Source organism: Pyrus communis, chromosome 12 (assembly GCF_963583255.1).
Source record: "Pyrus communis chromosome 12, drPyrComm1.1, whole genome shotgun sequence".
Classification (NCBI taxonomy): Eukaryota; Viridiplantae; Streptophyta; class Magnoliopsida; order Rosales; family Rosaceae; genus Pyrus; species Pyrus communis.
In genome coordinates, this window is record NC_084814.1 from 16,322,727 (window position 1) to 16,339,713 (window position 16,987).

The 16,987-nt window shown below is 35.4% G+C and overlaps 3 protein-coding genes across 3 annotated transcripts; 2 read left to right on the forward strand and 1 right to left on the reverse strand.

The window, feature by feature from the left end:
* Positions 1-2,379: 2,379 nt before the first annotated feature.
* On the forward strand, positions 2,380-3,238 carry LOC137711435 (late embryogenesis abundant protein At1g64065-like). The gene has a single exon (XM_068450678.1). It carries the CDS (start codon positions 2,478-2,480, stop codon positions 3,111-3,113), a length of 636 nt encoding a protein of 211 aa, XP_068306779.1. The 5' UTR covers positions 2,380-2,477; the 3' UTR covers positions 3,114-3,238.
* Positions 3,239-5,720: 2,482 nt separating this feature from the next.
* On the forward strand, positions 5,721-6,329 carry LOC137710081 (late embryogenesis abundant protein At1g64065-like). The gene has a single exon (XM_068449035.1). The coding sequence runs from the start codon at positions 5,721-5,723 to the stop codon at positions 6,327-6,329; it is 609 nt and encodes a 202-aa protein (XP_068305136.1).
* Positions 6,330-7,151: 822 nt separating this feature from the next.
* LOC137711284 (late embryogenesis abundant protein At1g64065-like) lies at positions 7,152-8,083 on the reverse strand. Its single transcript, XM_068450515.1, has one exon. It carries the CDS (start codon positions 7,965-7,967, stop codon positions 7,332-7,334), a length of 636 nt encoding a protein of 211 aa, XP_068306616.1. The 5' UTR covers positions 7,968-8,083; the 3' UTR covers positions 7,152-7,331.
* Between the last annotated feature and the right edge of the window lie 8,904 nt (positions 8,084-16,987).

Here is a 16,987-nt window from a genome sequence, read left to right on the forward strand (position 1 = left end):
TTAATTTGTATCCATATATTAATTTCTTTTTGTGCCCATATATTTTAAAGTTTTATTTGTATTTGTACCCATATTTTTTAATTTATTTGTAACCATTTTTAATTTTGCTAAATGTACCCATGCTAATTATATGTATTTATTATATGTTTTAAAATATATCAGTAGTTATTTTTTAAAATATGTTAATAATTATGTGGGTTGGGTACATTATTTTCTTGCTATAATTTGTAAAGAACAATGTTACTCTAATATTTATTTTTAAGTATTTATTATATTTTAAAAATATTATTTGAATTTGTTTAAATTTCATAATTTGTGGGACATTATATGCATAAATGCATGAGTTAAATCTCTTGAATAATGTTAAGACCTCGATCAAAATATTTAAACAAACAAGGTTTCAGTCCAACAATTAGGTTGATTAAGGACCGAAGCCAAAATGATCCATTATTTAATTCAGACCGTTTAGTTTGAATCATACGGTCATCATTAGCTCATCCATTGACCCACCTCACACACAATCTCTCTCTTCCACGCCCAAATATCTACATGTCTCACTTGAACGGTCTGAATTACTCAGTTGGTGAGCTCCATATGTGAGATTTGAAAAGGTTCGTACAAAATAGCTTGAAATTTAAATTAAGTTCTTAATCCCATGGATTTGCATGATTGGTTTGAGGCCTCTGCTTCTTTCAATCTGTAATTATATAATTAGAAAGGTTAACTACATTATAAATGACACATTCCGACTCGGAATGTCCACTAGAACTCCGAATCGAGCTGCGCTGGCCGACACCTGGATTGTCACATCCTGGCCCGGGCCCCCACCACATCCTAAGCTCGACTCCACCGTAGCACGATATTGTCCGCTTTGGGCCTTGATCACGCCCTCACGGTTTTGTTTCTGAGAACTCACACAAGAACTTCCTAGTGGGTCACCCATCCTGAGATTGCTCTCGTGCGAACTCGTTTAACTTCGGAGTTCCAATGGAACCCGAAACCAGTGAGTTCCCAAAAGGGCTTGTGCTAGGTAGAGATGGGAATATACATATAAGGCTTACAAGATCCACTCCCTTGGGCGATGTGACATGTCATAATAAACCTTTTAGGTTTGGGGCGATTTTTAAAATAGGTCGCAACGTTTTAGTTTTCTCATATTGCACCCTAAGATATTAAAATTGTATTAATTTATGCTTACAGTTTCATTGATTGTATGATAATCATTAAATTGTTGACGTGGTAATCTTGAGACTTTTATGTATGGGCTAACATGTAAACCTCATTTGTACCAAACTGACAAAAAAATCATCAATTAATAAAGTATTAGACATTCAAGGAGACAAAATGTGCAAGAATGACGTTGGAGAGACCATCTATTTGGACCATATTTTGTAGACCAAATAATGCTAAGAAGACCAAAATTTTAAACTAAATTTTGGAAACCAAATGATGTGGTTACTGATGATTGGATTATTACTCAAGCCTTGATTAACGTATTTATTTCCTAGTGGTGACACATCATTTAGTTTGTAAATTTGGTTTAAAATTTTGGTCTTCCTAGCATTACTCTTTGTAGACCATATGATGTGACAATTGATGATGGAGTCTTCTTTAAATGATCAATAAAAGAATCCAACTATCAACCATCATATCATGTGACCTACAAAATATGGTCTAAAACTATGATCTCTCTAGCATTTTTCAACGTTTAAATTGCTACAATTTAAAAAACCTCATACTACAATGTGATGAGAGAATTGAAATCTCATGGTCCATTTTGAAAACTTCAAACTTTATAAAATGTAGTTAGCCATAATTAGAACATGCAATCCACTTTATAGCAATAGAAGAAGATAAATGATTTTCACTATCATGTGCACTTCTTTCGCTCTTTTTTTTCTTATATATGATTAGGATTAGTGTCGTATCAATTAAAGAAGAATCAGTAAATAAACATAAAGCAGAGAGAAAATTGAGAGTGTTAAAATTATTACCCTAAAGAAATCATGCAATTGCCTATCTTACGGGACTTGAAAGAATAAATCAAGTTCAGAATAGTTTGCCAAAGTGTTAGGTGATGAGTAAAGAGTACTGTAATAGATCCTTCATCACGTTCTCACTTGTCATAAGGAGATTTAATGAGATTTAATATCTAATCTCCTGACGGGTCAAAGAAATAATAAAAAAAGTCCTTCACTTTACCAAAGTCATCGATCATCTAGAAGTCAATAATTTCCACCACGGTTTTGGACGCGTTTGCCGTCTGCAATAAAATACTTTCCTTGAGATCCTCTTTTCCAGGAAGCTCATACCACTAAATAACGCATTGGAAGTGGCCAAACTCCAAACAGTATATATAACAACACACCTCTTCCATCATTTCCACAAAAAAACTCCCTCCACTTGAAAGTTTCAACCTTCAGTACAAAAGCAAAGCAATTTCTAATCATTTCTCTATCGGAAAAGAAATAAGAGACATGGCTGAGAAGACACAACAGGCTTATCCTTCAGCCCCAGAAAACCATGGCTACCAAAGAAGTGATGCAGAGTCTTTGCTATCCGCCGATGAACTGAAACGCAAGAAGAGAATCAAATTGGCAATTTATGTTGCTATCTTCATTGTGTTTCAGATCATTGTCATAACTGTGATTAGCCTCACAGTCATGAAAGTTAAGACCCCGAAGGTCAGGCTAGGCAAAATCAACGTCCAACAACTCAACTTCGTCACGGCAACACCTTCATTCGACACAAAATTCACAACCCAAATCAAGGTGAAAAACACAAACTGGGGTCCTTACAAGTTTGATGCTAGCACTGTCAAGTTTATGTACCAAGGCACGGCTGTTGGGCAAGTAGTTATTCCAAAGAGCAAGGCTGGAATGCTTTCCACCAAAAAAATGAACGTCGAGGTGAGCTTGAGTTTGAGTGCATTAAGCGGTTCCAATCTTGGTACTGAATTGGGCAGTGGGGTGTTGACTCTCAACAGTACGGCTATGGTGACTGGAAAGGTTGAACTGATGCTTATAATGAAGAAGAAGAAGTCTTCCACCATGGACTGCACTGTTGCATTTGATCTGTCATCCAAGACGCTCAAAAATTTGGAATGCAAATGATAAGACTTTCGAGATGAAGATTATTACTGTTATTTGTTTATTCTTGTTTCTCAGTGTACTTTTTTTTTTCTTTTATATGATTGAATATATATATATATATATATATATATATATATATATATATATATGTAGAAACATATGCTTACAAATCATTCCATTCACAAAATTCTAATAATGTAAGATGAATATAGTTTTATACACTTCAAGTATGAGTTGGGCAGCGCGGTGTTGACGCTGAGCAGTAAAGCTAAACTATCTAAGCAGCCACAATGGACTGCACCATTGCATTTGACTTGTTCACAAAGACTGTCCAAACTTAAAAGACCAGTACTTCTTGATCACCTGGTTTATATGTTTAAATGCCAACTTGAGCATCAGAATCTGGAAGTGTCCATGTAGGCAACAAGTCTTGTAAGGATATTAGCATGTTGGATATTTATTAAGTGCAGTCATTTAGTCTCTAAAAGCATGCAAACAACTTGGCAAAAATAAGAGCCATTACCGTCAGCTAACCAATAAACGAGATTCTTTCTTACGTAGTGTCGATGCAAATTTCCGCCGTTTTCAGTCTTGACGAAAATGCACCTGCAAAACAATCAACACCTTTGATCAAAGAACTAAGCCTCACGTGCCCGCCCACGAGGTGGGGGGTGGGGGGGGTTAGGTCAATAGATCTCTGATGCCTAAGTTATTTAATAGGAGATAATATCTTGAGATAATGGGGAAATTATCCCTACTTGATTTAAATTAGGATTACTTACTTGATTGGAGTCAATCTTCAATTTAGGAATGTACTAAAGATAAGGATTTGGATAATTAATCCTTATCTTTAATTCCTTACCAAGGGCAGGTGGGCAGTCGTATTCAGCTGCTGAGATCTCAATGGATGCAAGCTGCGCGTGAGAGCATCTGAGAAACCTGTCCATTTATTGAGGGCAATCTTGTCTTTCTTGAATAAAAGTCTACGTGTCACCTCTAAAAAATTATGGAGTGGACTTTACAAAATGTGTGTCAAAAAATAATTGTCCTCCGATCCTAGCCCTATATATATACACATACACACGTACATACACAGGCCCTTTATGCAAAGGGATCCCCATTTCTTTTCAAAAAATGGGAATTAGGTGTGGGGCTCACTTCACATCGAACTTCAACGATCTGAACCATCTATTTTGTAAGTCTCGATTCATAGATCATCCTTGCAAAAATTCAATTCAATCCGAAATCATTTGCCTATTTAATTATCAAGATAAAATTTCATTGTTTCTTATATAACAAAATATTCATTAATTTCTTTAAATTCAATTAGATGTCTTAAACATTTCCGATTTGGCTAATATTTTGCAAGGATGATCTATGAGGTGCAACTTGAAAAATAGACGGTTCGGATCGTTAAAGTTTGATGTAGTGTGGACCCTACAACTAATCTCCATTTTTATAAAAAAATGGAAATCTCTTCCCTTAAAGATTTCCTATATATATGTATGTGTGTGTATGTCTATATATTTAATATCCACAAAACAATTTTCCATCACTGTAATGAGGAACTTAGGTCGACAAGAAGTAATTACCAAATTTTTGGCATGGATTTTCTTCCCTGCCTCTACTTTACTGGGACAAAAAGTTAAAAGCTCGTTACAGGGCGAAAAATGTCGACAAGTTCTTGTTGGTGAAAGTTAAAAGCTTGTACTGTAAAATGTGAGCCACCATGCTTCTCTGTCATAATTAATGTGCAAGTTCTTGTTGGTGAAAGTTGGTGTGCAAATTTTAACAGACTGGAAATTTGATAAAGGATATTAATACTTGTGACCATCACCTAATGGAAACTTACTTGTGATATAACGTACTTTCACTATACAAGCATCATAAGCGGGCATCTATTCATTCTCTTTATTATCATATAAATGTTAACTTTAAAATAATCATTCAATTTAGAGATCATTTAGTCATCCATCCGTGTCAAACAAATTAATGATTTTTGTAACAAATATCATCATCATGGTGAACAACCCATTTGTTTGATGCATGTGGATGGCACCTAAACATTCTCCAAATTGACTTTTTTTATTTTATTATTTTATTTTTTTTTATTTTTTTTTAAGAGATGATCTTTACATGATGATAAAAAAAAATAAAAAAAAAAGGAATAGTTATGATTATGATGTTGAACAAGTAAGTTGCCCCATAGGGTGAATACAAGTATTTTCTCAGGTTTTTTCATATACTTACTCAATATCACGTTCTTCGCCCTCCTTAAGCGACAAAGTATAGATATATTTATTATATGGTCCCAATTGGATGTCACCGAGGCTTCAATAGATAAATAAGTGTACATTTTTCATCTTGCATTACAAGTCATGTCCATGGAACCATTTAGAAGGCAAGAATCTCATCTAAGCGTGTTTGCATATTCCAACTGAAAAATCCAAAATGGTCACTTTGATTCCAGAACTCACTTGTACTTATTCCCTTCCAATTCAAGTAAATACATTAATTAGTCAAGATGTCTAAACAATATAAATACACAATATTGCTACCATTACCAAACGTAGAACTCTTATACTTCTCAATCAATCATTGAGAAGTACAAAACCATAAAAACGAAAAATGGCTGAGAAGTACAGTCACATGGGACCGGTTCCTGTGCTCCACCGAAGAGATGAAGAATCCGCGGTGTATTTGCAATCTGAGGAGCTCAGACGTCAGAAAAGAAGGATGATGTACAAGTACATTGGTATTTTCCTTGTAGTTCATATCATAGTAATCACAATAATTGCACTCACTGTGATGAAGGTTAATTCCCTGAAGGTCAACGTCCAAAGCCTCAACTCTGACCCAACAACACCTTCGTTTGACACGAGCTTCACAACCCAAGTATGTGTCAAGAACACAAACTGGGGTTCTTGCAAGTTTGATGCTGGCACCGTCACGTTTTTGCACCAAGGCGTGACTATAGGGCAAGTTTCAATTCCGAAGGGCCAAGCTGGAATGCGTTCCACCAAGAAGGTCAGTGTCACGGTGAGTTTGAACTCGCATGGCAGTTCCAATCTTGGCAGTGAATTGAAGAGTGGGATGTTAACGCTGAGCAGCCAAGCCAAATTGAGTGGAAAAGTTAAATTGTTTTTAATTATGAAGAAAAAGAAGAGTGCTACAATGAATTGCACCGTAACAATCGATTTGTCAACTAAGACGGTCAAAACTCTAAAATGCAAATGATCACAAACTAAGCTGTGAGTGCAAGAGGATTGGAGTTGAACTGCGTTTTATTACATCATTAATTAGGATTTTTTATTTTTCTTTTAAGGTTTGTGCTTGAAGAACTGGAAATTGGGACCTATTCCAAGGTATTGGGAAACACATCCACACCAATAACCAGTTGGTTTCATATGATTTATTATTATTTGTGTGATGCTTGAATTTTTTTTGAACGCGAAGAAGTAGCGGTTATGCAGTCCTTCTTATTTTTTATTTGTTCTTCTTTTAAACTTTTTTGTTTGGTTGAATACAGAGAAGGACTGCATAACCGCTGCTACTTCACGTTCAAAAGAAGTAAATAAATAAAACGAAACGTAGAAAAAAGATAAGGAAGATATTGCCTGGAGGCTGGAATTATGCATTAGATTAATAGGATAACAGCATGGCAAGTTCCCTAGATATTTATCTTTGAGAATTATTTATAGTAGATCAAACAGCATCTTAAGCTGGACAAATTAGACAGCAATGTCATACCCCACTGCAAACAAGACCACAGCTTGTAATTTGTCCCCTTGTAAGACAAAGACTAGGTATTAATTAGGTATTAATTAGTCAGTTGAAGTTAGGGTTGGATTGGATGAATCTAAAGGGGTGACCATCCCAAACAATGGAATTTTTGACCACTTTACTAAGTTTCTGTTAGTTTATAGGCTCCATGCATGTCGCAATCTTTATGGTCCTTCTCAATTACTAAATGTTTGAATTTTACTACATACTATTTTGGGATGAAATTGTCAATATTTTGTTACAGAAGTTTCCAAAGGATCTGTTCAAAACCTAAAACAACTGCACTATCAATCTTCATTTAACCAAAGAAAAAAGAGTACAAGTGCAAAATTGCGTTTTGGTATGAATACGTATATACCGAGCTATAGGATATGTGAAAACGAAAGGCAACAGAAAAAAAAACATTCAAAATTTAGGAAAATATAAAACAAGTACAAAGAAATCTTTGGTCTGTTTTCACTTGCACTCTAAACTTTTGAGCGTCTTCGATGACAGATTGAATGCAATGGAGCAGTCCATGGTGGAAGCCTTCTTCTTTTTCATTATTAACATCAATTCAACCTTTCCGGTCAAACTAGCCGTGCTATTGAGAGTTAACACCCCGCTGCTCAATTCACTCCCAAGATTGGAACCCGTCAGTGCATTCGAATTCAAGCTCACCTCGACATTCACTTTTTTGGTGGAAAGCATTCCAGCCTTGCTCTTCGGAATAACCACTTGTCCGACAGCAGCTCCTTGGTACAAAAACGTGACAGTGCTAGCATCAAACTTGTAAGGACCCCAGTTTGTGTTCTTGACCTTGATTTGGGTTGTGAATTTCATGTTGAATGAAGGTGTTGCCGGGAAGGAGTTGAGTTCTTGGATGTCGATGTTGCCTAGTCTGACCTTTGGGGTCTTAACTTTCATAACAGTAAGACCAATCACGGTTATGACAATGATTTGAAACACAATGAAAATTGCAACATAAATGGCTAACTTGATTCTCTTCTTGCGTTTGAGCTCGTCAGCTGATTGCAAAGACTCAGCATCACTTCTTTGGTAACCATTGGTTGCGAGGACTGAAGGATAAACCTGTTGGGTCTTCTCAGCCATCTTAATTGCTTTTGCTGAATAAAAGCTTCGAAAGAAAAATGATCTGTTTGGTTTCTCTCTTTCTCTATGTTAAAATATGAACTGATGAGCAAATGTGTTGATTGTGTGAATGTTTGTTGTGTGGAGCTTGGTATATATATAGAGTTTTGGATAGTGAGTTAACTAGAGACATCAGCGGTGTTAATAATTTCCTGGAAAATGGAACCATAACGTGCAAATAATTTTTTTTGTATTTTATTGACTTGTAGTGGTAGACTTGTAACACTCCAGTAGTTGATTGAGAATATGATTACAAACCTGTTTATTATATAGTATTATATAATAAGGATTAGGTTTATTTGTTGATTTGTTCCTTTAAACTGTCATGTAATCTCATTTTCCTCTCTGAAATTAATTTTGTCTTCCTTTGCCTCCTAAAACAACTATTTTCATTTCATTTAGTCTCGGTTCATCCATTGTTATACATTCTATCAAATAAACGTTAAATTAGAGAGTAGTGTGGACATTTCATTATTGAAAGTGAAACAGCTCTTTGCCTCCAACATATGCCACCTAAAATAATCTCACAACTCTAATTCAAACTCATGTAATTGAATCCAACAGCTTCAACTACAACTCTGCACCAATTTGCAAAAAAAAAAAAAAAAAAAAAAAGGCGCAAAAGAGACGGGTGGGGGCTTGAATTTGAGTTATAAAAAAATGGAGTTTGGATAGTTTTCACAAATAAGTTGGAGGCAAAGAGTTGTGTCAAAAATAAAATGTCAATACTAATCTTTAATTTAACATCTGTTTGACAAAATGGATAAAAATGAGATGAACTGAGATTAATGAGACAAAAATAGAAATTTCCAGAGTCAAAATGAGACAAAACTAATTCTACAAAATAAAATAACACTAAATGTCAATTTCTGAAGCAAATCAAATAATAAACCAATAACACTATATTTACTCAACACAAAACAAATAAGGGGTTCACCAAGTGAGACAGAGTCAAAGCTAGAAGTAGATATTTTTATTTTTATTTTTTAGCTATTTAATTATTTCCACCATAAGAAGAAGAGTAAGTGAAGTGCATTACCATTCCACAGGGAACCTATTAGACCATCTAGAAGACGAGTAAGTCAGGGAACCTATTAGACCATCTAGAAGATGAGTAAGTCAAAGACTGCTAACCGTCTGCGCTTATGGACTTTTACTTTAGACCATCTGGAACACTACAAAAACATGTACGTGGCACTGGTGGCAACTAGAGCACAATTGGTCCCTCCACATCACGATATATGCGTTAACGAAAAATACACGACTGGGCAGGGTATTATTTTTCTTTTTCTTTCGATGATTTCATCTCAATATGTTTTATATATCCTATTAGCCATGTGTCCACACGTTATGCGTTGTGTTATTAAATTTAATCTATCAATTTGCTATGACTTATATTTATATCAAATCTTTAGGCAATTTAAAAAAAAAAAAAAAAAAAAAAAAAAAAAAAAAAAGAAAGAAAATTGGCTTTGAAGAAGTTGGGGTGGTGTGGAGGAAAAAGGGGACGTGGGCGGTGGAGTTTTATTTTTATTTCTGGTTATTCTTTATATATATATATATATATATATATTTGTTATAGTATTTTTATTTGTTGTTTGACATAATTATCCATACTTAATTAACTAATTTTTTAAAATTTAGGAATTTGTATAGGGGTATAATTGTATTTTCACGCGCTTTAGGTTGGCAAGAGGTATTCTCTTAGTAACAGTGCGGTTGGTGAAGCTTCAATTAGTTGACTCAGCTAGTAAGACTAGACTATCTCTATTTCAAGGATAGGAAATTACAAAATTTAGCACCATATTTTTACTATTAATATATATGAGGTTAGTCCCTTTTCCATCCAAGATAATGAACCTATTATTTTTCACCTCTAACTTTATAGTTTGTTAGGTTTTTTGTATTTTAAGGGGAAGGAGAACAGATCTCCTCTATAAGAATAGAGAGTAAGAAAGTCTCTTTAATCTTTCTTGTTTGTTAACAATTTTGAAATTAGTTTTTGTATTATCTATCTTTTTTATCACAACGGTTTTGATGGAAAAAAATTTCAAATTTCGAAAAAAAAAAATTTATTTATTATTATTATTTTTATGGATTACACATAAATGGATGGGTGCATTATAGAGTTTAATGTGTTGGATCTGATTTGGATTATTAATAATATTATTTTGACGGTTTAAATCTAAGCTGTAACAACCCATCCCAAATTTTACAATTTTATTAATTTTGAAGGAGTGAATTGACAAAAATGCCCCTACTAATGAGGTTATTGACTTTCGTTGACCATTATTTTGTGACGCGTATGAGCTATTATTTTACCATATTCTCGAAGTACTCGATGGTACAAACGCGTGGGCGCAAGCGAATTTGGAGCTATGATGGAGATTTTATGAACTTACGAAGACGAATGGCATTTTAGTAAATTCACTATCCTTGATCATTGGCCTAAGTTATTTTATTATTTTCCTTTCAGATTTTGTTAAGTATGGGACCCATGCCCACCACATATCACCATCTCCGCTGAACCCAGACCGAGCAGACCGCACCAACCACCACCACCTTAAGACCCTCCCAGTCTTGATCTCAAACCAGGTCGAGGCCTTTCTCCCTCATTCTCTCTGCACAGTGACACCATCACGGTGCATATTTTCGTCCGGCGAGCTTTTGAATTTCTGACAATGGTAAGTTCTAAAACCACCTAAAACTTCTTGGATCGTGTTTTGGTATATGTTTCTAGATTTTCTAAGGTTTTAGTGGGGGTTTTGGTGCAGATATCAACTAGGGGAGACTTCCAAGTTTTCCAGATAGCCGCAATTTTTGCAGGCTATTTTCAAGCCACCTATTTTACTTGGGTAAGGTAGATTCAATTTCCTCGTCCTTTTATCTTTCTTTTGGTTTAATTTTGGAGTGAAATGGCTAAAAATCGAGCTCGATCGCAACACCAAAAGTTTCCAAGTCAAACTAACCCAAAAATTGACCCGTGACTAGGATTGGGTCGACCCGACCCAAAGAAAAAAAAGATCCAAACTTGGATCTGTGGACCAAATCTAACCTGGATCTGCAAATCTGACCCGGGTCTATTTCTGAAATTGGAGGGAATATTTCGTCAACTTTAACAAAATTTTTCTTTTGAGGATGGAATATTCTATTGAAGTTAACTGTTAATCGTTAGTTGATTTTTGTTGACTTTTTCAAAATTTTCTCCGAAACCCTCGTAAGCTAATTTCGAAGCCTAGAGTCCTTTTTTGATATCCGTTTAGCGAAAGTCCTAACTTTTAACGTAATTGACCGCCGGGGTGACCTAGTTGACTCTTTAGGGTTGACCGTTGACTTTTTGTTGACTTTTTATGAAAATTGCCCGAAACCCTTTTTAGCGTATTTCGATGCCTTGATTTCAAATCCGCAGTCCGTTTTTTCAAATTTAATCATTTTAGTTGAGTTTTACTGATGGGACTCAATATTATGCTTAAGTGTGAATACTATCGGAGATTTCGGCTTCTCTAGTTCGAAAGGATGCGGCCTCGCAAGTATCTGTGAGTGAGTCTTTTCTTTTATATAGTGTATATATTTATTTAGTTTCCACATATATATTTAATAATGAATTTTCTATGTGATTGCCATAATTAAATTAACATTTACAAGAAAGGTCGTAATGTTGAGAATTATGAAATTATTCTGAATCTTACAGGATGCACATGTATGTGTACTATTATGGGATGCCTTAATTATATTTGCAACATGAAAAGTGTTATGTTAACTACAATTATTGATTTACCGTTGCATGATCATATTTACGTTATTTGCTCATTGTGTGCTGCATTGGTGTTAGTACTCACCTAGGGGCTAGGGCCAGTCTGTCACGTGTATGTTCAGATCGCATCGTATGCTCACTTTGGATCCATTGTAGGTGCTAGTCCTGTCCTAGATTGCTATAGACAATTAGGACTCATATGTGATGCGCATAGCGCTAGTCTTCACGTGATTTTAGTACTAGAGTGTATATCATTGTTACACCTAGTCATGTTCTTGTCAGAATACCTTTGCATGAACTCGTGTGTCATCATGTGTCGATGAGCACTCGATATGATAGGTTTTCTTATGCGAGATTATGTGATTACGAACGTTATGTGTTTATTTATGAAAGTTTGTGATGTATTGCATTCTTGAGATACTGCTGGTTATGGTAAGTATTTTCATATTATACGTAGTATGTTATATTTGGAAACTATACCTGTTTTATGGCGAAGGGTTATTATATTTTCAGAAAGGTTTTACAAAAGATTATTTTTAGGCCCACTCACCTTTGTTTTTCACCCTTTCAAGTTTAGTAGCAGAGCTTTTGTGACTAGGGTTCCTGGCAAATGTTGGTATAGGTGATTACCCTTGATTGTATAATTCTTATTCTACCTTACTGTACTTTTCATATGCTCTGACATCACGTGTGAATTATGTTCAATCCAGCTCACATGTGCACTCTTACATTTAGGCACTTTAGGTTTAAATTTATTCACTTTTTCCACATCAGTACACTTTATGGCTTCGTCACCTTCCTGTATCGGCTAGCACAGCTCAATTCGAAGTCCAGGTGGACACTCTGGGTCGGGGTGTGTCAGTTTGGTATCAAAGCATAAGTTTGGGCAATATTGCGTCCATCACATACGTGATGTGAGCATTCTCAGTTTTTGAACCTAATGTCGAATCTTGTCACCCCGTCGAATACAAAAAACGTGTTAGCTTTTCCTAAGTTTTGGACAGATTAGGCGACTTATTGACATGCTAGAAAATCGTTTTGGCGAACGCCTTCAGACTAAGAATTTCCCTGCCAAGGAAAATCCCGATTTGGAATGAATTGTTGGCCCTGAAGCCGGGCTAATGTATCAATAGTTGTGTACCACTAGGAATTTACCAATTAATCCCATTACTACTATCCAATCATCATTACTAACCCTTCAAGTTAGGAACCTAAAAATAGCTTTGATTCCTTGGCGGTACCGTTAGTATACCACCAATCAAATTTCCTACGAAGTTTTACTTTTTGTCAAAATCTCTGAAAATGTCTCGAATAACAATGTGGTGCTAAAGTGGTAGCACTCGACAAAGAACATCTTGGGGACAATCACCTTTGATCCCCAACAACGCCAATCTTTTAAACGTAGTTATAATTCCAGATCTTCAGGAGGAAAATCAAATATCATTAAACCTGTTCTAAAGTAGGTTAGTAGTGAATTCCTTTTCCTGGTCCTAGAGCACTTCAATCAATACTAGTTCCCATAATTTCTTTCAATGTTGTACTCGTCATTTCAATGAGTATAGGCATGAGAGTGCAAATTGTTATACCTACGGTTAGTAGAAATCCTCGACGTAGTAAGTATTTTCCCCATAATCAACGAAACCAACTCACAGGACCAGTTCCTTACCAATCATTCGAAACCATCCACCCGAGCAGGCTCAAACCTATAATCAGCCTACGATGGCGCTACTAATTGTTGATACTGTCCGATATCTAGAATCTGTCAACCAGTATTCAGGGGGTATGATTTATGAAACCGAACACATGCTAGTATCTAGGAGTGATACCTTTATGCCGGAACGCTAGTTCACAATTTTAGGATAATGAACAATATCAAAATATCTTAAATGCGTTAATTAGCAATGTGACTGATAGATTGATTAATTTTGACTACCTAAGCTGAAGAAATTACAATTGTGGAAATTTAGGAGTAAGCCTTGTAGGAGGACCGTAAACTCGCAGTTGTGTAAACCATTTTACCCATCTAGGTAACCAGAACATTCTCGACCATTCGCCTTTTTGATCAACTCCACAGACAAACATTAAAATTGAAGCATGAGTTGAATTCTTCCTGTAAGAGCGAATTGAGTATCGTGAAAGCTGTGAAGACCTGTTAGTACATGTTGTAGGGAAAAGAAGTAGTATTGTACGTTCTGAGGAAACATATATCTCTAGTGTCACTTCTCAAAATTTTACATGGGATACCACTAAATTGTGAAGTGAAGTACACCACTGATCCACTTTCTCGTACTACACCAGTTTTCCTTGCGTATTTTCGAACTACTCCTACATCATTGAGAGAACTTAGTTACAAAGGCTTACCAATTAGGAATTTACCTAACCAAATACTTTATTTAGGGAACCTCAAACCTAGTCAGGAGGATGATAGACCGAACCTTAGGATGGTACCTGGATTCCTGGCAACATAATCGGGTGACGATTAAAACCCATACTTCAAGTTGATGGTCTATCTGACTAACTTTTTAGAGTCCGAGTTTTCTTTCATAGCGTAACGAATTCGTAGTAGTCTTATCAACAACTTTCTCACCTACTTTAGAAATGAGATCAAATTTTCTAAACACCGATAGTCAACTTTATACCAAGTTCTCCAGATGTTAGCTTTGTTAGATTAGGTATCTTTCTTGGAAGATATGATCTCAACTGGCGATATTATTTTTATTTCCCCAAAAGGTTGTAGTAGTGTGACATTCCCACAAATTATTGTGAAATGCGAGACGTCCTTGGCCTTGTCGATTTTGATTGGCGGTATATTAATGATTTTTCAGCTATAGCATTTTCCTCACAAGTTAACAAAGGAAAGTTAGTTTACTTTTAGATGTTAAAGGTGGATAAAGTTTCTGACAACTGAGGTGTTGTTTCTTTTCGACCATTGTTCGTACACCTTTCGATAACAACGATGATTACATAATCTATAGTGATGTTTCACTGAATGATTTGACTGCGTACCGATGTAGCATGACGGAGTATCGCTTATGTTTTTCTGACAGTCAAAACCGTATGAAGTGAACCATCTTACTCATGACTTAGAATTAGCAACTACCATCTTTACTTGAAAACTGGATGACACTTTTTTGTGGAGAAACGTGTCCAAAATCTTTACTAGCCTTAGACTCCTTAAATGTATCTTCATTTGAAAGGAACTAAATTTTTGACAGCGACGATGGAAGAACCAAATCAACATCTACGATTGCACCATCGTGTATCACCCTGGTTATGCAAATGTAATTACTGTTACTGTAGCAAAAGACATATATCCCTTGAACACTTTCAGCCTATCCTATCCCATTTCAGCTAGAATTCACGAGTATTGATATGACGTTACTTACAAACTATCAAGAAATCGTTCGAGTGGTTATAATCAATTATGATATCTAAATAGAGATGGAAAATATCACCATAAGCTCCCAGTACAAGGTATCTTGTACATGTGGAGATTATGATGATATTTTGGTGATTATCGACTAGCTTGACAAGTTAGCTCACTTTTCGTTGGTCCTAGAAGGGCAACATTTTAGACCACTTGGTAAGATTCATCATTCTTTATTAGTTTTGCTAGCAGTTTCAATCAGCATTTACTCTGATTGTGATTCCATATTCACCTCTTTATGCCAGAAGGCATTCCAGTCAACCTTGGGTACATGTCTACCCTACTGCATTTCGTATTATTTAATATGCAGATAGATTGTCTAGGAAATTCGCTTATAATTTTTAGTTGTGACCGTCAACTCTTCAATCACCCAACAATTACTTTGCTGAACAAATCTTTATTGTTGGTGATTAAATCTCTTGGAAGCTACCGTTGTAGCGAGATGTTATGCATTCAATCAATTATCTTGTACTCTTAATTTGATGGACTTGTTTTGACCCTCAAATTCTTGGGTGTTCTTTTAGCCTTCTCGACTTAGTTTTTCTCTAAATTTGAGAGAAATTCACTATGAATCTACCCGCTAAGACGTTGTCAACTACATTATTCAGCTACATGGTGTCCATGTTACTACTGTATCTCACTGTGATGCGCGTTTAACTTCTAATTCTTGGGAAGTCTTCTTGAAGGCCATGAGTACTAAGTTTTTGTTTTTGTCCGATACCATATTTCACCCTCAAACTAACGACCAGTTTGAACGAATTATTCAGACCTTAGTGGACATGTTGCGCTTGTCTGTTCTGTAGTTTTTGCAAGGTTATGGTAAACACTTATCCTTGTTTGAGTTACGTACAATGATAATTATTATTCTAGTTTGGCTATGGTATCATTTGAGCCGTTGTATAGAGATTTTATGCACAGTACATGATTGACAAATGAGTATTGCAAACATGTATTTGAATGATCAAGATTACAATGTAGCAAACTTGTGTATTATTGACGTTGTCACCCAAAAAGGTAGTATGTGAGCGCGAACGAGGCATTATTCTGTTGTTTTATGCGTATTTCCCAATGGGGGACAAGATGGTATATTTCACCCTCGGGAATTATTTTCTTGCTTATTGTGACAACAGTGAGTTGTTAGTATTCTAGATTGCATACTGTAATATCAATAACTTATTCGTTGGATTCATTAAGCAAGTGGATAAGTAGGCCCATCTACTTTAGTATTTATATTTATTCATTGAGTTATCTATCTATGGTTTGGGCTTGACCCAAAGATACTACATGCTTGTTCTCGGAGTACGTGACGCTATGAGTGTGTGGTGAAAATTTTCTATGTTCGATTTTGATTTTAGTAGAACTATTATAAATTTATGTTATTAAATACTTATTTTGGCGTTATGTTTTAATATATCCATTTTTGACTTCATGTCTTTTATTTTATAAAGGTATTATGTTACAGTATTATGTTGAAGGAGAAGGAAGTTTGAGTTGGAGGCATGAAAAAGGAATTATTGCAATCTGATCGCGACATAATGACATTTTCTTTTATGCAACTGCTTTAGCTGGATATCTTCTTTACATATACTTTTCTTTTGTATTTTTACTATTTTATGTACAACAAGTTATTTCAAATTTCAGGGACAAAATTTTTTTAAGGTGGGTAGATTGTAACAACCTGTCCCTAATTTTACAATTTTATTAATTTTGAAAGAGTGAATTGACAAAAATGCCCCTAGTGGCGAGGTTATTGACTTTCGTTGACCGTTATTTCGTGACATGTATGAGCTATTATTTTAT